General features: G+C 35.1%; 4 protein-coding genes across 4 annotated transcripts; all 4 read right to left on the bottom strand.

The window, feature by feature from the left end:
- On the bottom strand, nucleotides 1–9,107 carry LOC116004261 (alpha-mannosidase I MNS5). The gene is made up of 15 exons (XM_031244236.1): nucleotides 8,902–9,107; nucleotides 8,023–8,065; nucleotides 7,869–7,934; nucleotides 7,696–7,757; nucleotides 7,432–7,531; nucleotides 6,933–7,115; nucleotides 3,721–3,769; nucleotides 3,317–3,496; nucleotides 3,069–3,189; nucleotides 2,455–2,536; nucleotides 2,281–2,366; nucleotides 1,835–1,935; nucleotides 965–1,106; nucleotides 628–778; nucleotides 1–538 (listed from the first exon to the last, which is right to left on the bottom strand). The coding sequence occupies exons 1-15, from the start codon at nucleotides 9,042–9,044 to the stop codon at nucleotides 308–310; spliced, it is 1,740 nt and encodes a 579-aa protein (XP_031100096.1). The 5' UTR covers nucleotides 9,045–9,107; the 3' UTR covers nucleotides 1–307.
- Nucleotides 9,108–10,726: 1,619 nt separating this feature from the next.
- On the bottom strand, nucleotides 10,727–12,323 carry LOC116011114 (zinc finger protein GIS3-like). Its single transcript, XM_031250632.1, has 2 exons — nucleotides 12,246–12,323; nucleotides 10,727–11,908 (listed from the first exon to the last, which is right to left on the bottom strand). Exon 2 carries the CDS (start codon nucleotides 11,831–11,833, stop codon nucleotides 11,279–11,281), a length of 555 nt encoding a protein of 184 aa, XP_031106492.1. The 5' UTR covers nucleotides 11,834–11,908; nucleotides 12,246–12,323; the 3' UTR covers nucleotides 10,727–11,278.
- Nucleotides 12,324–12,989: 666 nt separating this feature from the next.
- On the bottom strand, nucleotides 12,990–15,755 carry LOC116010628 (putative DNA glycosylase At3g47830). The gene is made up of 4 exons (XM_031250110.1): nucleotides 15,290–15,755; nucleotides 14,507–14,707; nucleotides 13,529–13,585; nucleotides 12,990–13,449 (listed from the first exon to the last, which is right to left on the bottom strand). The coding sequence occupies exons 1-4, from the start codon at nucleotides 15,710–15,712 to the stop codon at nucleotides 13,213–13,215; spliced, it is 918 nt and encodes a 305-aa protein (XP_031105970.1). The 5' UTR covers nucleotides 15,713–15,755; the 3' UTR covers nucleotides 12,990–13,212.
- Nucleotides 15,756–18,627: 2,872 nt separating this feature from the next.
- Nucleotides 18,628–19,983, bottom strand: LOC116011312 (protein JINGUBANG). The gene has a single exon (XM_031250864.1). The coding sequence runs from the start codon at nucleotides 19,805–19,807 to the stop codon at nucleotides 18,689–18,691; it is 1,119 nt and encodes a 372-aa protein (XP_031106724.1). The 5' UTR covers nucleotides 19,808–19,983; the 3' UTR covers nucleotides 18,628–18,688.
- Nucleotides 19,984–21,789: the final 1,806 nt, after the last annotated feature.

The raw sequence follows: 21,789 nt of genomic DNA, 5'->3' as shown, positions 1-21,789 counted from the left end.
TTGTCAAATATGGAGTAATATTGTAATATTCGGAGAGCTTCTCAAGTTCTCAATGGTATAAACTTTCTATCCTCTCCCTAACATCACATTGTTTTTTTGTTAGCATACCTGTGAGAATAGGATTGATTATATCTGCACTTCAAAAATCTTTTTTTCTAAATCTTTTTTTTTTTTTTTTTTCTGAACTGAATGAAACAACCTGTGAGGCTAAAATACATATCATCACATTTTCTTGAATCAGGAAACTGTGAATTATCTTAACCTCAAAAGAATCGGTATATATATATATATATATACAGCCCAATTTTCATATCAACAACCACAAACCACAGTACCCGGCCATACTGCACGATCGTCTTCTACAGGTTGTTGAATCAACACCGCAATCTTCGTCGGTCAAGCATCTATGGTCAGCACGCGTGTCGGGGATGTGGCAAGCGCTCTCGAGGTGCTGATACTCCTGTTCATGGCTAAGCGTGGTAGCTGGACAAATCCGCTGTGACATTGCACTAGCCCGCCGCTTTCTGTGTTCTTCGTGCTGCAAAAGGGTAGTCGTTATGTCGAGCAGAAAAGCAGCAATGGTAGATCAAGTTTGTTTTTTTTTTTTGGGGATTAGTAACACCACACCTTGAATGAAGTCCAATTGCTCGGTAAATAGGCCTCGGAAAGCCTATCGTGCCAAGTGCTTAAAACCGGGAGAGGATGGCCCTCGGTTGTGAAGATGTAATTTCGATTGACCAAGAATGAATCATCAAAGAGAAGATACAAATACTTGCACCTGCAGAGATCAAGTGACGAGCAATCATCATAAACATCACATCAAAGAGGAGTTCGAGCATTTGGGGTGTGATTTTCTATTGTGCAAAAAGAATTTTGCAGTTCATAGAAGGAGAATGATTGAAGAACAGCAGATATGAAGGAGTTGAGCAAATTTGCATATTATATGATGAAGAAGAAATCTTACGTTTCAGCAAGGAAGAAACTGTGCTGATGATCTTCTAATTCCATGGTTGTCACATCTCTAACGCTCGCAAATCCACCTTGAACTCTAGTATATTGGTTTAGAGAATTAACGATTAATTCGCCCACTTCCATATACCATGGATCTGGTAACAAATGGAAAATGTAGCTTGATCAGCGCAGTTATTATTATTATCATTACTATTTTTAAAGGAAGCTGAACACTGCATGAAAATTGCTCCTTGAAACAAACAACAATATAGCAGAACGCTTATACTTCAACAAAAGCAATCATAACAGATAAGGGTTTATATTTCAACAAAAGCCATCAAACTACACACGAAACTTCAATTGGGTCATCCAACTCAAAAAAATTGCATTTGGGTCACTGAACAACGCAAATTCATGCAAATAAACTTAAAATGACCCGTTTACCCAATATTGCTAACATGACGGTTACCACATCAAAAAATTATTTTAAAAAAAAATTATAATAATTTAAATAAAATAAAATTTAACAAACACCCCCCCCCCTCCCCATGCCTTTGTATCCGCTGGAGACGAAACGGGGGAGGGGGTGGGTTTTTGTTTTGTTTTTTTTAACACAGGTGAAGTTTAAAACACAAGCAGAAAGACATTCTTTAACACAGGTGAAGTTTCTTCTTATTCCCTCCCACTCTTGAAAGGCAAATGATATTTTCATCAAAGGAAGCATACTATGCGGCTAATATCGTTAAGGCCTGTGTGCCTATGTAAAACCCATACGTATGTACTCTTTTAAGGTATTAAAATTAAAGCATGTAAGAAATAACCTTCAAAATGAATGTGTTGGGAAATCATAACGGGAAACTATTTAAAAGGAGCTGGTGCACACCTTTGGTTGCTTGGTATAGGTAAAATGTAGATTCCGCAAATTCAGGACGTAGAGGATAGTACTTCTCCGTGGGATGCAACATCTGATGGTCTAGTAGATACCTATACAAATAAAGACATACGTATTTGTTAAGACTCCACATTAAAAATAAGAGAGAAACATATTGGCTTATAAGGCAAATAGGTTAGACCAGCTAATTGATTGGATTCAGTCTTTTTAGTATGGTTTGGCCCACGTGCATTATAGCCTAGTTGAGTGACTTTTGTCCAATCTTAGATTTATTAAGAGTATTCATCTTATACTTTCCAACACCAAAGGAATGACACTAATGATGGCAACCCCAAGAACTATTGATTTCATTACAGGTCCAATATGCAGAGTAAACATCACAAGGATATAAAGAAAAACATTTAATCATGTAAGGGGAAAAAAAAGGTATAAAGTACCTCTCAGGTAGTACTCCGAATTTTCTCCATACATGGAAAAACTCTCGATGTGATGAATTAGCTGCATCAACATCACCAACTAGAACCTGACTTATAGCAATTATCATATTGTTTCCACCGATAACCACTGTCACATTCAAATGTAAAAACTTCTCCCTGTCTATGGTTTCTTACCTGCACGCCAGGCCAAAATGCTTGAAGACTTGTAAGTTGCCAATAAGTAGCTTTTCCTGTTCTCATGTCCGCATCATGATACCTACATAACAGTCATGATTTGTGTTATTTAAAAGTTTAATGGTCGTCCGATGACTTCAATGAAAATTTTAGGACTAATCCAAATTCCTAAAAGTCCCATTGCAGAAATACAAGACTTGCAAATAGAGAAGAAAAAGAAATAGAAAATCATTAATAATAAAGGGAAAATGAAACCAGCTTGGTTGGCGTGAGTGACCGTGCACTCTCTTCCCCTAAGAGAGGTCAGGAATTCAAAACCCCTCTCGTATGGAAAAACCAATATGGCCTGGCTAGCTGGCTAGCACTTTGTCCCTTAATTGGGCCAGCCCGGTGCAAACAGTGATTAGTTGAGTATGGTACAGGCTTAATGGTGCCTCCTACAGTTAGGACCTACTCAGGACACCTCGTGGTCTAACAAAAAATAAAGGGAAAATGAAAGAAAGATACTGGGCCTAAGCAACGGGCAAGCTATCGTGCAAACTGATGATGAAAGAATGACAAGATATCAATCAAGAAAAGTTAATCAAAACATTTCAGTATAGCAGAAACAGCACCATGGTCCATGTCTGAAATATTTCTGCACAGCAAGGTAAGCAGACTGAAACATCTTCCAAAATTCATCTCTCCCAAAGAGAATGTATGCTTTGACAAGATACTCGTAGAAGGAGTCAACACCTAAAAAGTAAAGATGATGCATAATACTTCAGAAACTTCATGTGCTAGAAGTTACCAAAAGAAAAAAAATCTTATCAATCAGGGCACATCACAAACAATGGCCATAGGCATAGGAGAAAAAGAGTACCAGCCCCAATTCCCGTTGAAAATTCTATCCACTCTCCAGTTGCTACATCCAATGTAGTGCCGAGAAGGTTGAGAGAACTCCGCATGCTCCACAGCTTACGTAGGGCACGCAAAGCAGCTATTTCAAAAATTGGATCCCCAGTTAAACGAGATAAGGCTCCCATTTCAAGAATCAGTGAGCCTGAATTTCAATGGGAAGGAAATCAGCAACAATCATAAGATAAAGTTCATTTAGGTTTGTGGGAATTTATTTGAGAACATATGACAAAATTTGTTTCTTGAACTCTACGGATAGAGGAATACATAGAGTTGAACATAGTAAAATAAGAAATTGAAAGATTTCGTTGAAATTGTTCGTTTGGAAATTTAGTAGAAGTGAAATACTGAAATGTAAATCTTTCTCACCACACCCAGATGTGCTCGTTTCAGTTGTCTCGTTCGGCATCACCCCATGCTGTTGACAATTTCCATTGAGACATGTCAATAAATCCATCTTTCAAACAAAATAATTGCAGCATAATTATACAACAATTATTGACAAAAAAGGTCACTCAGTGAGAACTGTTCCGGAATCATGCACAGCCTGAGAAATTAAAATGCATACAATGTTACGTTTATTATCAAACTGGTTTTTATAGTTTGAATCTATGGCATAGAGGTTAACCGATGAACAGTTTACCACTACACCCAAGCCCAACCTTCACTACTTGTTAATGTCAACTAAACCTTAATACTCCGTAATTAAGAAAATTTATAATGACCAACACCCAAACTCCCACAGTGATGAAGCACTTCTCACTATTAACTGCCTTCAGGCAGACAGTTTTTTTTTTTTTTTTTTTTTTTTTTTTTTCTTTCTTTCTTTCTTTCTTTAGACATTTATGTTACAGATAGAATTCAGCTCATAGTGGGAGAAACAAATAAAATGGAAACATACAAGAAAATATATTAAGTATTTTACACAGGTCATTTATTCAAGTAAAAAGTATGGAGCATAATTTCTACAGAGTATTTGATATTTTGGATAGTACAGATACACCAGAGCGTCCAAATGAGAAAACCCTTGGTTGAGTGCCTAAAGTTTTGAACATGTCAACTTCATCCTCAATTCAAATTCTTGTTTTAGAATGTCTATAATTTCACTAATAACGTCAAGTGAGTTGACACAGGTGGAAAAGTGGAATGTTAAGAAAAGACATTTTGGTAGGGCATTCTTTCTCGAAAGAGGAAAAGAATAGAGAAGGAAAAGCAATTTTCTGTCTAGATCAATTCTATATTTCACATTTCAATCTATACCCTATTGCCAATGGCTAGAGATGTATACACATAAGAAATTCACTCTAACTAAGAAGATTACTAGTAGTCTAAGAAACTAAATCTAGCAAAAAGGAATCGTGTGTGCACGCACGCACACACACAAATGAATTGAATTACTCTAGGAATGTGAAGTATTAGGATACAAGATCTAAAAGAGAAGAATCAAAACTATCCCTATCATTGTAGGAAAAATAATATAGATTCCTTCATGGTGTTGATTTCTCCCAATTTATGTGAATGAGCTGGTGAAAACCTTGGGGTCAAATCCCCTGTATCAAACTCCCCCACTTCTAAAGAACTCATCCTTGAGTTTGAGGAATCATCTTTATCATATGGCCTCCGTAATTGCTATCACAACATTGGAGTATAAGTAGAACTATGTATTAGAGTATTAAAATTAGACTATTAGTCCCATTGTGTTAAAGAGTATTAGAATATGATAGACAGTCTTATTCAAATATTCAATGCATAATTTAGTTCATACTTTAAGACAACAAATTTAAATTTCCCAAAATCTAGTGGTTTATGTTTTACTTGATAAAAGGCATTAACCATGTAGTTCTGGTGAGCCATGCATATTGCTTCAAAACCAACAATATCTACTTTCTCAAACATGTGGTATTCCATATCAATTCACCATTCAACTTCCCTTCACCATTTAGGCTTGTATGATTGACTTCTTGAGCATCACCAATTTGCACATGAAGCTCTATCTTGCTATTTCCGAAATCATGTTAATGAGTATCCACAACTTCTTCCTTTAAAAATACTCATCATATCAATGAAACTCATCTTCATGTCTTCATCAACATTCAATTTTCTTCATAAATTGAAACCAAATCTCAACTAACAACTTCAATACCATTGCTTTAAAGTTGAGCAAAAATGTCACAATTCTATAGGTAAAACAGATCTGTTGCATGTTGTATATCTTGCATGGGAGATAAGGAAACTTGACGGTCCCTTAGTTTTACCTCGGTTGAGCGAATTGACAATTTTGAATTTCATTCAGTATGTGATTGGCCTCCTTATGCAGAGGAGTAAACCTTTCTTCTTTTTTTTCTTTTTTTTTTTGGTAAATTCACCAGGTCTTTCTCTGTCCGTTTAACGGTCCGGGTCCACCCGTGCTCGCTCTAAAATCTCTGAGAAATTTGTACATATCATCCCTTCCATTGTGATGGGCATCATGATCAAAATGCCAAGGCTTATTAAATACAAGATGGTACGATTCCATGCCCACAATGTGATAGATAAATTTATCTTTATAGTATTTTCCAATTGACAAAGGAGCTTGACACCTCTCCACTATCATGATTCCTTCGTCTTCCTTAGTCTACTCAATTTTGTAATGATTTGGATCTCTCTCCCATGCAATCCCAAAAAGTTGACAAGGTTGCATGAATGAATGTTCTCACAACTCCCTCCATCAATTCTAACATTGCAAATACGCTTTGACATAGTACACCTTATCTGGAAGAGGTTGTGTCTTCGCAAGCTATCATCCATTTTGGGAATTAGGAACTTTCAGACCAATAGGCTTGCATGCTTATATTCTCCATGTATGCTGATATCATAGAATAGGTTGGTTGTGGGAAATTCCTTGACTCTCTCCTGTCTTCGAAATTGAATGCCCCTAACTTTGTCAACAGGACCACTACCATAACATTGTTCACCCCATGATTCAAGAGAAGCTTGGCTCTAATGCCACCTAACAAGGTGGGAACATGAAAGGTATGAGCCTTCCAAAGTGAATAAATTTACAACGTAACTAGGGCGGTAGAGCCTAATGTTTGACAAAAACAGGCAAAGAATAGATTTTAATTTTTTTTTTTTTTAAATCCCTTCCTAGAGCAATCCTACATTTCGGATTTCAATCAATATCCTATTGCTTATGGCTATAGCCTATGGGTACATTTATAGGCATAAGATTTTCTTAATCTAAATAGGAAGTTAACCAGTCCAAGAAACTAAAACTAGGAAGAATCACAAATAACCTAGGAACCAAACTGCTCTACGAAAGTAAAGTATTAGGATACTACTCCATTACTAAACATAAAAGGAAAGAACCAACACTATCCCTTGTAGGAAAATAGTATACATTCCTTCTATGATCTTGATTTTTTCCGAATTGCTAAATTTTGATTAACAATTGAAAACCTAGGGGTTGGTGCCCATGAATCAAATGTTTGATGCTGATGCAATTTCATGCCTGTGGTCCAAGGTTTAAGGATTAAAAGGGCATTTCTTCTAAGAAACGATGTAGCACAATTCTGCATGTCATTGGATGGTATATAGGTTACCTTTAAGTTGATCCAAGCATATGGCAGTCCGGTTGGTGTATCAAAAGCAGGTAGAAAACGTCTCCCCAAATCCTCAGCCAGATCAAGAAGTTGATTCTTATAAGTTCCTTGAACCAACCTGTTTGTAGAATCAGTTGCAAGAATATGAGCAGAAACTAGTCCTCCAAGAACTCTTATGTTGCACTACTCCATGCCAATCAAGGAAAAAAGAAACAGCATTAAATAAACCTTTTACATTACCAATTCCACACCAATCAAGGCAAAAAAAGAAAAGAAGAGCACCATTGAAAAACCAATGAAATTTTATCTAAATTGAGCAACCAAGGCACAACATTCTTAAGTCCAAAATAAGTTTGTATATTAACTGATTATTAAGTTGATGGAAAGCAACATTGGAAATTGCAAGACTTTCAATCAATCAATTAAGCCATATACTAAAATGTTAGTAGCCTAGACCATTAATTGATATATTAGATAGAAATTAAACTGTAAATTATACCTCAAAAAGATTTATTCTTGCATCAACGTCAAATGACAGATTTGCTGAAAGCCAAAGAACTGCCTTTTCAAACTCAGTGTGGTTACCCAAGATAACAAGACTGAAAGAAAAACATGATACAAAGACAGAACACAGAATATTAATGGCTCTGCACTTTAATAAACATAAAAAGAAAAGAAAAGATCCTCTTTCAATGCAAAGTCTTGTCAAAAGATGCATCAAATGTTTTATGTTGAAATATAGAACGAAAGAAAGGTAATATACCTGGATAATGATTCAATCAGTGTAAGAGCTGATCCACTATACTGATGTGGAAGATGTTCAAGCTAAAATATTGAAGTACAAAGTTAATAAACAAGTCTTGCAAATATTGTGAAGTTTCTCCAACTAAAACCATCAAATTAGGGAATTCATTTTAAGAAAGGAGATATAATTACCTTCAAATTTCCAAGCTCGCTCAGAGAATCTGTGTACGTTTTGGTCAAAGGTTTAAGCTCATCATGCTACAAAAATTTAGAGAATATACTTTATTTTGCCAAAGTAGAGTATAAGAAGCTGATTAGAAATATCAATCAGGGAGCTCTGACCGACCGGAAATGCATGCATCATATAGTTCTCATAAGCATGGTAAAACCTGATACAGAAGGAAAAATCATTTTACCACTATAGTTCATAAAGAGAGCAACTTGTTGAAACAGAAGAGAAATTAATCGAATATAAATAAACAACTTTTCTTCAATTTTGACATCAGGTTAGTGAGTTATTTCATGGGACTAGCAACAAACCTGCAAAATAATATATTGTCTCGGTAAACTGGTAAAGAGTGGCATTATCTAAAGCTACTTATGACTGTTATGAGCTTGTCTAGTTTGTTAATGAGTGCAGCTTCTTTTAACTATCAGTAAATATACCAAGCTTCTTGAACAAAAGCCTGAGGAATCAGACATTTCACATTTGTATTGCCAACATTGAGTTAGATCTGCCTTCTTAAACTAATCTCAACACCACTAGGATATGGGCATTCATACCTGTAGCAGATACCAATAGGTTCCCTTAATTTTATGGGTTGGACACTTATATAAGTTACAAAAGTCAAAAACCACAAAGGAATGGATAATTTTACTCAAAAATGGATTGCATAATTTGTATGGCCACTACATAATTACCAAGGTTGGGTCAATAGGTCCTCAATTCAATTGTGAAAAAAAATCACTTTAACAAACCAAATTACCAAAACTCAAGAGCAGCCCACCACACAAAGGCACAAATGCACTATAAATAATATAACCACAAATAGTAAATTGATAAGCAAGCATGAAAAATCTTCCTCTTCCTCCATATTTTCTTAAATCCACCAGAACAATTCTTGGACTTTCTCACTTCCAGAAGATTAAAAAAAGAAAAAGTAATTTGATAAAGAAAAGTAAAGAATGAACATATGAGATGCTTAGCATTGTTGAGAAAGCTTACATTTTGCGAACTTTCTGACTCATGCGTTTCCTCCTAGCTGCCATAGGATTAGGATTAGGATTAGGAGGATGAAACCCAGAGAAAGACATTTGAAAGAAGGTTGAAAGAAATATGAGCATGCATATCACAACCCCTTTCCTCATGATTCTAATAAAGTTTGTTTTTTGGGGTGTATTGAGAATGGTACAAGAGAAGGGCAGCAGAGATCTTTGTTTGAATATGAATCAGCAGACAGCAGATTGAGTCGAAGATGGGTACAGTGTCTTATGAATGTCCGTGTCAGCACAGCTTTGCTGGCGCTCACCAATCATCAAACGCCTCGTCAGATTCAATCACGTTTTTTTTTTTTTGAAGTGTTACTATATGTACTCCGTATTTTGGTTTTAGTTTGGCCAAACCCTTCTCTTGTACCATTCTCATTACGATGATTATGACAAGTAGGATAATTTGATAAACATTAGTCTTCTATTTTCTTTTCCATAGCAAATTTTCAGAAAATGATTTATCTTGCATTTTTCTTTGATTACACATGTTGTTTGGGGTTTGGTTCTTACTTCAAATGAGTGTCATTTTTCATGTTTTTTTTTTTTAACCATTGGATTAAAGTGACAATAGGATCATTTAAAAAAAAACAACTTTTTTATTAGTCTTTTTGGGCTAGACTAGGCTAGGCCCAAATCTGCTATTATTGTTGAATAATATACCTTTCAACCTACTACACTTAGTACTATTGAAATACAAATTAAATATAATGAGTAATGATATTGGGAAGTTCCGGTTGGCGTGGTGCTTGTGAGAAGCCCCCCTCACACTAGGTTGAATGCCCAATTTATACTAAGTGGTAAGGGACATAATGATGGTAAAGTACTAATGTAGCTAATGTGACATACATTGATTGGGTACTCAGGTCGGTCATGACATGTTAAACTGTTGATGTGATGACTAGTGAGGTAACAATAAAGTTGGCCTATCTAGCAATGATTGTCAGGAAGTCTCTAGCAATGATAGTCTAAGTCTTCTAAATATAGAGTTTGAGAAGTCCATTGACATGGAGGTTGGTAAGTTTACTGTAACTCAATCTACTGGCATGGAGGTCTGTAAATTTAGAATATGTGCACAACACCTCAAATAAATAAATTCACCATCACATAAGAAATTATTTTGTAACAAAAGTTGTTAGCTTTAAGCCTTTAAAAGTTTCATCATCACATCATTAGCAAAAGTGAGGTAAAAATGTCAAAGTGTTGCTTGATCCCATGATATATAATATCAAATTTTAAGTGACAACCAACTAAGCTACTTAAACATATAAATAACTTGTATATACATTTCATTTTTATATGTAAGTTACTGTTATATATGTATATATATGCATACATACATATAAGGGGATGAGTGAGGGGAACTACCTTGATTCCGCCCATGTCTAAAGTTATAGAAAATAGTTTATTATCTATCTCCCAATCTATCAAATAATGTTAAACTTTTCAAAACAATTCAAAGCCAAAATATGAATGAAACATATCAGAAAATGAAAATAGTTTACTATTCAATTCAACCTAGCTTTTTCATGGATCTATATGATAAACAATCAAGCATATATAACTAGCTTTTGGTAGGAGGCTTTGGTTGATGAAGTCCCACTCCAAAGACAGCTTCTGAAAGACATTAGTAGCGCAGAACAGGAGTTTTTCGGTAGAAAGTGAGAATTAAATCATTGTTTTTTTTTTTTTGAGAGCAACCAAATCATTGTTTTGATATACAAAAATTAGGAATAGACAAATTTCAACTAGTCAAGAACTTAAAAATTTAATGAAAAAAAATATTGTAATATAAAACTATGTACATCATTTTTATTTATATTTTGATACATTAAGTTTCCCAACTTAAAATCAATGAAGTAAATTGCGAGTCGCCCTTTCAGTCCCTAAGTCAAGATCTCCCAATGACTCTACATTGTTGCTAGAACAAAACTTTAGAGTGATCAGTCGAATCAACTGAACTAGTCTCGTTGGACAAAATATGTCCATGAATACCATTTCAAAACCATTAGAAGTGGTCAACCCAAACATTTTTATGACTTTCATTTGGACTTCTAACTCCCCTCCCCACCCCTCTAGTACTAGCAATTTTTATTTTAGTGCAATAACAGGTGTAAGAATAAAAGGCAACTATATTTTACTTTCACTTTCCAAGACTTTCAACCTTATTTTCTGGAGGACCCATGGTGTTTCTGATCTTTTGCAGATGAGCATTGGATAATGATACTTGAGAAGCAGAGGGCATGATAACAACAGGTTCTCTTCTTCCTTTGAAGATACCCATCTCTAGCTCACTATGAGAAGCACTAGCTCCCATATATGGCAGATTGGTGGAGCTATGGCGTGGGCATATATTGCTGAGATTCATGAGGATTTGGAAAAACAACAGTAGGAATACAGAAAAGGTCATCAAAACCGATAATCGAATGAGGGTATATGATAACACCAGTGTTCCTCATGGCAGATGAAAGGTAGAGATTGAAGCTGTTTTCCCTCCTAACTTCAACCTCCATTCTTTTCTTCTTCAGCCTCTCCTTTCTGTGGGCATTCTGGTGACCACCTAATGCCTGTGAGGTCGAAAACTTCTTCAAACAGAAATGGCATTCATATTTAAGCTCCACCACAGAAACAGACAAGTGTTTCTCCTTTGCCTTGGGAGAGACACTCTCTCCTGGGGAGCTCGAGTAGGCGAAAGCTTTCTCAACCTTATTAGATGAAACTGTGTCTGAGGAATTGACACTCTCGTCGTCTATTTCAGACCTCGGGCACACCTCATTTGCGCAAGGATCCACCTTGAAGCCAAATAATCTAAAATGCTTTTTATCACTGCAATCCCTTCCAGGTGAATGGAAATCAACCTTACCAGATTTTCGGTCCTCTGCATTTTCCATTTCCTAGGAAGGAGAAGTTCCAGGGATCTTCTGTCTTCAGGCCCTGCGGGTTTTATAGGAGGTGCATACAGGCAATTGTGTAATGGAAGCCAAAATGTCATGTTGTTATCATGCATAGGCATCAATAAACACAGAATATCATATTATAATCAAAAGATTGACATATAAAGGCAGACCATGGACCCATGTTGCATTACAGAAACTTTTCTGCTTTAGGATTAGTATGCACTCAATGTCATTAGTCACTTTTGTTTGGGAAAACATCTTATTCAAATAAACATTTTTTCCCACAGCAGCACAAATAGCACAAGATAAGAAACTTGGAAGAGTAGACAGCACAAGTTGAAAATTAAGCACCATCAAGATCGAGATAATATAGAGCAACAGGCATTCAGGGTAACCCTATATTTACCTCTAATTGCCATGTCAAATTTAACTAAAAGTAATTCCTATTCCCATGGAATGATACTCTTGCCAAGTGGTGGAAATGTACAAAATGGACTATGATATAAGCACATCTTCTCAAGTATCCAGTGAGATTTGAGCATATCTAGCAAGAAGGTAAAGGCTTAATATGGATAAACATCAAATATTCAAATTCATTCAGCAAGCATTTTTTGTTGCCATCTGCTCAAATTGATCATTGGACCACATTCCTTGCTTCCTTGAAGATGCTATGCTTGCCAAATCGCAATGGAATGTGTCATAATACCACCTAATTATTTGATGACTTTGCAAAATGATTTCTTTCCCAAGTAGCTAGGGATTAAATACCTGTAAAGCAACTTGACCAGGGAATAGAATCAAGCATACTATTTCACATTAAAAATGGATAAATTTGGCCATTTCCTGTGCCTTAGTGGTGCATAGATATTGTAACAAAAGAAGTTATACGTGTAAAGTGTCCTATTTATAAACATACAAAGATATAAGTGCTAAACCTAATAAGGCTAGGGCCACTTAACATATCTATGTTCTAGCTTTAGGGGAATGTTAATTGCAGTCCTAGCCTTATTGGACTTGGCACATATCTTTGTATGTATACTAGTAATCTTTATATATATTCAAGATGTCAATAATACTGCTTTTCTGACATAGTATATGAACTCTATGGTTTAGAGGAGGGACCACCTAAGGTTAGGGCTACACTTAACAATATCAACCAACTCAATTGCTATTGCAAATCCACAACTCTACTCCAAGCTCATGGAGAGCATGAAAAGGCAATAATGAAACTTTGGCACCATAAGAGCAAAACACTAAGCTCTTTGAATGTAACATGCTTAACCATTCAAATATTTTTTATCTAGACAAGTTTCAGTAATCAGCAAAGGCTGACTAAACTATATACACATGCAGAATGTAACATAACCATTCAGTCACTTTGAACTAGAGACATATTTCAGTAAAGGACAAGGTGGTTTCTGATTGGAATCCGCTTCAGCTTTGTAAGATCCTTTCCCAGAGCACACTCGACAGGCCTTGCCATGGGTGTACAGTAGACAATTTAGGTCAAATTTTAGTTCATTTGGAATTCGTTGATTGAGATGAAGGTATGTCTTTTTTACATTTGCCTCAGCTGGTACCCAACCAATTGTCCTTGCAATCTGAAAAACCTGCACAAAAGCTTTAGAAATTAATCTTACTCCAAACATTTATCCACTCCTGATACATAAACAAATAAATAATTCTTACATGTGTGTCTACTGGAAAATCATCCTGGTTGAGATGAAACATCAAGACACATGCCACCTGCCATCCATCAAAACCATCTCATGTGGGAAAAATCCGATAAAAATAAGTATGAGACAGTTTTTTAAACACACTATAGTCTGTCATTTTCTTTTTTTATATAATAACTAGTTTTCACTGGTTAATAATAATTATGTTCATTTGAAACTGTCAAAAAACAAAAAAAAAAAAAGAACTTTAAACGCCCCATTCCACAATCTTGAGAAATACAGAGCATTAAATTGGAGAAGAATGTTCCAGAGAAGCATCAATTGTTGAGATCAATACGATAGCAACAAAATACGGAGGAAAACTCTCGACAATCTCACAATTCAAGCACTTGGGAAGTATTAGAGATATGAAGCCCTTCTTGCAGTACAAAAAGGCCATTTGTAAGACTTCAACAGGTTTACTTGCCAATTTATTTGAGTAATCACAAATCTTTTACTAGATACAGCATATGTCCATTGTGTTTTAAACAGTAGCCTTGCAACATGTTCGACAAAACCTGAAGCTTAACTATATTATTTATTAGAAAGTTGAAAACAGTGGGCAAAGGTCCTGCATAATGCAGAGGATGATATACACAACCTTATCTCCATCTGCAGAAAGTTTCAAAGCTTGACTCCATGACCAAATGGTCATTGAGCAAGCATTTAGCCACTACAACAAGCCCAGCCTTAAATTATACATATTAATGAATTCCCTCCTAAAAAATGCTAGAAGTGATAAAAAGTTTTTTGAAACTGATTTTAACATTATATAGGCATCTACATTGAAATTAGGAACTCTGTCAAAAAATGGAATGACAAAAAGACACTCCAACCTTTTAGAGTTACAAATGCTTCCAAAGACCCAGTCTAATTCTTGAAAAATGAAAAACAAGGCAATCAAGATGTCCAACTTAAAAGCACAAGGAAAATCTAAATAACAATTGATTACCGTTTTAGGTCCAACTCCACCATAACAAGAAAGATCTCTCTTGATTTCCTCAATAGACAGATCCCTCAGGTACTCCAGGCATAACTTTCCTTTTTTCTCAAGCAAGCAACTCAAGATGCCCTTAATACAAGACGTTTTGCTTGGTGCTAGGCCCGCACATTTTATAGCAGTTTCAACTAACTTTGGCTCAGCGGCATGGACCTTGCATATTTACATGACAAACATGAAAACATTGAGCCAAGAAAAGTCAGAGTAAATCAGTTCTATGTTAGCACATTATGCTCAGAAACAGAAATTTTTATTATTCATAAGTTGGGCTATTCCTTTGCCATACAAGGATCATTTGAACAAAATCGTGGCCACAAACGAGCCACCCCTTCAACAAAATTCACTACTAGTAATGCTTGTTCAACGAATTTCATCAATGCCATATAAATTAACCATTAAGAACTAACTATAGTACAAAGTTATTATGAACTAAGCTCACCCAGTGCTAGCTCAAAGCAATCTTTTATTGAAATTAAACTAAATGGAACCCTAAATACCATATAGAAAGGCAAAAGTGAATAGAGTCTGCTCCACCAAAATAAATGGATGCAAATTGGCCCAAATAGCAATTAGTTTAATATGTAGGTTTAAAGCACAACCTATGAGTATAGTAATTAAAGACATTGCTCCATAATTTTAAGTCCAACAATCCCATTTTAAGAAAAATTTCATTATAAAACAAGTATTACAAAAGTTTAAAAGAGCCAGAGAAATATAAACACAGTAAGAGCATACATCTTCCCAGGCGGGGAAAGAAGACTTTAGAGAAGCGAAAGCCCTCCGAGCATTAACCTCAGTGGTGTTCTGCGATAGTATGGCGCCCACTAGACCATCCAGTACACTCTCTTGCCCACAACTGTCGTCATCACCCCCCTCTTCATTCAACTGCTCAGAATTGGAGAGGCTCTGGTCCAGATCGGGGAGATTCTGGTTCAGAAGTAGTCGTTGTTTCCGGTACTTGAGGAAGTCTTGGGGAAAACCATGGAGAGCCAAGAGGTCATCCCGTACGGCTTGACATTCCTCGAATGTAGGATTAGGGAAAGCTGGGAATGGGTTACTTTCATCGGCGGCGGCGCCACCGGTTCGATTCGGCGGCTTGAGAGACGATGGCGTGGACGGAGGAGAAGGAGAGTGTTTCCTCTTTAAGCTTCTCGGCATTTTAACAAATTCGCGCGCCCAACGGCAAAAATGAGCCTAAAACTGCGGCGGCTCCTATTTAGGATTCAATCACTTTACAACACTACAATATGGTTTGGTTTTTATTTGGTTAATTGGTTTGTCATGTACGATGCGCCAATGAGATAATGCACTATTTTTATTATTAAATAAATAAGTATTTTAAACTATATCAAGATTATATAAGAAATGTTTATGCATATGTAATTGAATATTAAATTTATTTATTTGAATCCGTAATTCAAAGTTTATAAATGCAATATAATATATGAGAGATTTATTATAATTGTCACTAAAATAAATGTTTGCAATTTTGTAAAACACTAATCTAAATACTTAGTCTAAAAATGATAGTATAAATAAATAATACTTTTTCGTTTGAATTTCTCTAAGCCTTTTTAATTATCTTTCGGGTAGCATTGTCATTGTCTTTATTTTCAGTATTCGTTTTTTTTTTTAAGGAAAAGAGATATATCATTAATTAAGATCCAAGCTCAAAACGTGAGCAATGGAAGGAATAGACAACCATGTTCGCAGACCGTTTAGCAAACAAAAAGCTAAGATTGTTAAATCTAGAAATGACGTTGTTGATGAGTGTAGTACTTAGTTCGGATCCCAAAATCAAGTATTACACTCATTCATATTAATTCCAAAAATATGAACTTCAAAATAAACATGTGCAAAATGGATGTAGAAATTGTTGATGAAATTTGACATATTGTAGGATTTGCAGCATCAGTATTCGGACTACCTGTGTTGTTACTATCAAGTAAACAAGTTATGAAACTATAACAAAATGTGCTACTCATTAACCTTCTACAAATATAATAAATATTAATATTTTGTTCAATATTTTCACATCTCACAGCACATGAAACATGTAGGGGGAAAACTATCGCTGTCAAATATCAATAGGCGATTGCAAGATCAAGAGTTTATAGTACAACTAAGATCTCAGTCATATATACAAACACAACGAAACAAATCCACAACTTTCTACAGCATAATCTCATTGCATGACGTTGTTCTCTATACTACTACAATAATTCAATTGCACATAACACATTACCAAATACCAATAAATAAATTTAACAATCTTAAATATTGATATCATTTTTAGAGTGATTAATAGTAATAGGAATCATAAAAAAGAAAAGTATATATTCTATTAAAATAAATTAAAAATTTTAATGGTAAAAAAAATTCATATAAAATGAATATATATATATATATATATATTCTAATAAAATGAAATGAAAAATTCTAATTTGAAATTAATATGTTAAATTTATTCTAATTAGATAGAATTAAAGTGCTCTATTTAATTTAATATCTTCATATTGTAGATATCTTTAAAGTTATCTGCTTTGTATTTCAGTTTAGAAATTTTAAAATTGAAAAAATTTCATTTTATTTGAATTTAATTATATATGTTTTCAATCTTACATTTAAATTACAGTAAAGATTAATATTTGTATTGATTTAAGTTCAAACTAATTATAATGATTTATAGTTGTAGTGATTTATATCCATAATATAGTAATAATAAACTAATGACTTATGCTCAAAATATCATAAAATATCTAAAATTATAGTAAAAAATGAATTGTACTCAAAATAATGATAATGATTCATAGTTTTAATGATTTATGCTAAAAATATAGTTTGACTTTACCAAATTTAAATACATATGTAATATAGTTACGAACTATATTAATCCATACAAATTTAAAAATTAAATTCTTTTAATTTGTACATGCAATTTCATTAATTATAATTAATAAAATATAAAATATAAATAAGAAAATGATATTATAAAATTAACAAAATATGTGTTCATAAATATTTAGAAAATTTTTTAAATATATACATATATACTAGCTTAAGCACTGTATTAATAATACAAAAGTTAAATGCTAATTTTTTAATTTTAAATGTAATTATTTTAATTATAAATCTATCAATATAAATTATAATTATGAAAATTATATTATAGAATTTGCTTATATAAGTATTAATAAATATTATGTGTATACAATTATATAAGGAAATGTGTCTCATTAGAGTTTAAACTTACTCATTCAAAATTTAAAATTTACATTTTTATTGATTTATAAGTATTTTATAACAACAACAATTGATTAATTATATAAAAATTACATTTAATTTAATAAATAATAATAATAATAAATGAAAATCTTCTTTAATAAATATTAGTATATATTCTTTGTAATTATAAAAAGTAACAATTAAAGAACATAAAAAATAAAATTCATATTTTTTGTTCTATTTTCTATCAAATGAACATATTAAAATGTTAAAAAAATTGTGGTTTAAAATTAAAAAAAAAAGTTTAAAAAAAATTTTGGGAAAGGATTTTACTGTTTAAGAAGAGAAGTTGGTGTTCAAAGGAATTTAAATCTTTTTTCTCCAAGCGTCAATGTGGAATGTTGTTCACAAGTACTTTTTCAAAATTAATTTTTTGGATGAAATAAGAATATAAGATACCTTAAAAGTTACGTTGTCAACTATTATATAGTATAATGACACCTCTGTTAGTATTTCAATAGTGGTAAAAAGATCAAACCCATAAAACATATACTGTATTTATTAAAAATCTTCATTTTAGCAAACAACCTAAAGAGGCCAGTTTGTCACTACGATAGGCAGAATCTGTTAGTGGGGGTTAAAGCTAATGTTAGGTTTAGACGTTTAGTGCATGTAACCTTAAATAATTGAAGGAATAATCCATAAGGATTAAAGAATGTTGAAGTGGAAATGGAGGTAAATTATTACTTCTCTTGTATGTTCTTCCCTTTATACGGTAGATAAACTAAAAAACTTTCATCCCTTAGCTCATTGGTTTAGTAAGTAATATTTGAGAAGATTATGTATAAACAAAACTGATCCTTTGTCTGCACCGACATTTGACAAGGGGAATTAACTTTTGGGAGACTTTCACTTTCTGGGAAGAACAAAAATCTCCCAAACTTTTGTGTCGCCATCTAAGCCACCGCTATAGAGCAGATACGAGGATGTTTGGTCACCCTCGTTATGACAATCACTCGCCGCCGTCAAACACTTCACCGGCCCGTCGTGCCCCGCCAACACCGCCACACAAGAGTAACATCTCTGCCGCCAAATCCTTATCGTTTTATCCGCCGACCCACTGCACACCAAATCCGCCACCACACCCAGACACAGTACAGCTTTCTCATGCCCCCTGAGCGCCGCCACCGCCCGGCCGCCGCAATCCTTCTCCCAGACCAAAACCGACCCGTCGCAGGACCCGGAATATAGAACCGAACCATTCATATCCACTGCTAACGCGTTTATCCCGGAGTTATGTTTCTCCAGCGTGGCAACCAGGGAGTGCTTCTTCTCATCATCGCCGTGGGGCTTTCCCCACACCTTAATTTTCTTGTCCGCCGATCCGGTATAGACTTGCCCGTCTCGCGACGCTGCTAGAGCGTTAATGGCGTCGTCGTGGGCGTTTTCGATTGATTGTATACATTTAAAATCCGCGGTACTCCAAATCTTGAGGGTCCTGTCCCAAGAAACAGAGTAAAGGAGAGATTCGTCGCGGGACAGGGCCAGGGCCGAGACGGCATCCACATGGTGGACCCATGTGGAGGTCTTGTGGCGTCTGATTTGGACGTGGTTCTTGGGCCGGAGATATTTAATTGCGCGGTCGCTGAGAATCGGGAGCGTGGCTAAGTGTGCCAAGTTTTGGGTACCCGAGTTCTGATTATTGTTGATCTTCCATACCCGGATTTTGTTGTCTTGGTGAGCGCTGAATATTTTGTCGGCTGAAACCACCAGGGACTTCACCGCGCCTTTCCCGGCCACCACCACGTCGTCGTCGTCGTCGGTGGGATTTTGGTGGCGCTTCCACATGCGGATTTCTTTGTCGGAGGAGCCGGTGAAGAGGAATTTTCCGGCGAGTACGAGGGATGAGGTGTAGGAGTTGGGGCTCTTCAGTGTGGCCACGCACCGGGAATGTAAAGAAGTTGAAGCATTATTATTTTCTGCAAATATTTCTTCGTTGGAGCTTGAAGGTTGGTCATAACTTGTCATTCTACCTAAATGGAGAAGGATGACATAAAGAAGTTTGGGAAACTTAGCTTTAATTTAGCATTTGATTTTGTTGTTGTAAGGTTATATAGTGCTAGCTCACGCCCCAAATTTAATGCTTGATGATTGTTTTATTTGTAGTAATTCAATGTGGAGTTGTGAACCAATATTTTAATTACTTGTCAACTTGAATAAAATTAAGCATCTGAATAATATTATATTACAATAATTAATGAACTGTCAGGACAATCCTATTTGCAATCTATTTATCTGTCTTAAATGGTTGGTAACTTGGTATAGGTAAATCGCATACTTAGCTTCTACATTAGTGCCAATTAAACTATATTAGTAAAAGTTTAATGTAGTGGACACACTCGTATAATGCTTTTATATTTAAAGCTAATTAAACCCTCGTGTAATTCTAATCCAAGCTCAATAATTAAACCCTCATGTAATTCTAATCCAAGCTCCATCCTCGACTAACTCAAAGTTCATAGCTAGGTTATGCCAAGTATAGATTGAGTTTCCATGAGCTCAACTTTGGCCTTCCCACCTCACATCCCCATTAGCTTGAAGTACGTACTTGGTAAAACATATATTTTACCAAGTCCAAATTTCAGAATACCAATACTTTGAATTTCTAAACAACTTGGAAGGAGGCATGTTTTAAGTTTTGGGCGTAGAGATGTTAGGATTAAGTACTTGATTGTTTAGATAATAAGTGAATAATTATAATAGGATTACAATAAAACTATCTTAGTCGACTAACAAATTCTTTAGTGTTATATTGTTTGATCAAGAACCAAATTTCTACAAGCTAAGTATATATTCTAGCTAATAATTTCACAGAATAACAATGTAAAAACTAATTTTGCAAAACTAAATAAGTTTTCAAATCTTCTTCTATTTATACACTTTAATCCTTTGTCATCTAGCTATAGCCAATATAAATGGATTCTCTAACCACAACTACACACTTTGAAAACCATGCATCTCCATCCTTGTAGTTATCATGGTTTGATGGAAGCATGCCATATTTCTAACCACTAAATCATGAAGTTTGAGTGTGATGGGGTCATGGGGGCCCACAGAACCCATTTTATTGGCAAGATCTTGGCCCAAGAAAAGTGAAAAAGGGGTCTTGTTAGGCTTAAAGGAGGAAAGGAAACAAATGAGGCCCAAAAGGAGGGGGTAAAATAGGCATTGGGCTTGGAAGGAGGGCATATCCATAAGGAGGGGAATGAGAGTGTTAGGCGGGGGAGGGGTTGTTATGCCGTGGACCCAGGTCCACCTTGCAAGGTGGACCTGGGTCTACATTCACATATCATATACTCTACATTCACATATCATATACTTTACATTCACATACACTATACTCCACATTCACACATTGTAAACTCCACATTCCCACATTACAGGATTATATGTTTAGTAACTATATTACCACTGTTATACATTCACACATTCAAAATTCTATATTCACAGAACCTATACTCCATATTCACAACTTGAGAACTCCACATTCACACATTACAGGGCTACAAGTTGCTAGAACTTCTTTAACTCTATTACAGATTCACACATGCATAACTCTACATTCACGATTTCTATACTCCATGTTCACAATTTGAAACCTCCACATTCACACATTTCTGGGCAACTCTACATTCACACAATCATAAATCTACATTCACGATTTCTATACTCTACATTCACACTTTGAAACCTCTACATTCACACATTTTTGGACAACTCTATATTCAGCAATATGTTTACTAATTTAAAAAAAAAAAAAAGAGACAAAAACGACGTAGTATTGGACCCAGGTCCACCTTACAAGGTGAACCTGGGTTCACAGCATAATTTGCCGCGGGGGAATAGGTAGGCTCATGGGGTCATGATCGGCCCTAGCTTACCGGTGACTGGCCGGCGGGGGTGGTTCTCAAGACTCCTCAGGCCACGGCGTGACCGACGGGATCCAGGCG

The sequence above is a fragment of the Ipomoea triloba genome, chromosome 2, assembly GCF_003576645.1.
Source record: "Ipomoea triloba cultivar NCNSP0323 chromosome 2, ASM357664v1".
Lineage (NCBI taxonomy): Eukaryota > Viridiplantae > Streptophyta > Magnoliopsida > Solanales > Convolvulaceae > Ipomoea > Ipomoea triloba.
The sequence above is the reverse complement of the archived record's forward strand: the minus strand, read 5'-3'. Positions and strand labels throughout refer to the sequence as shown.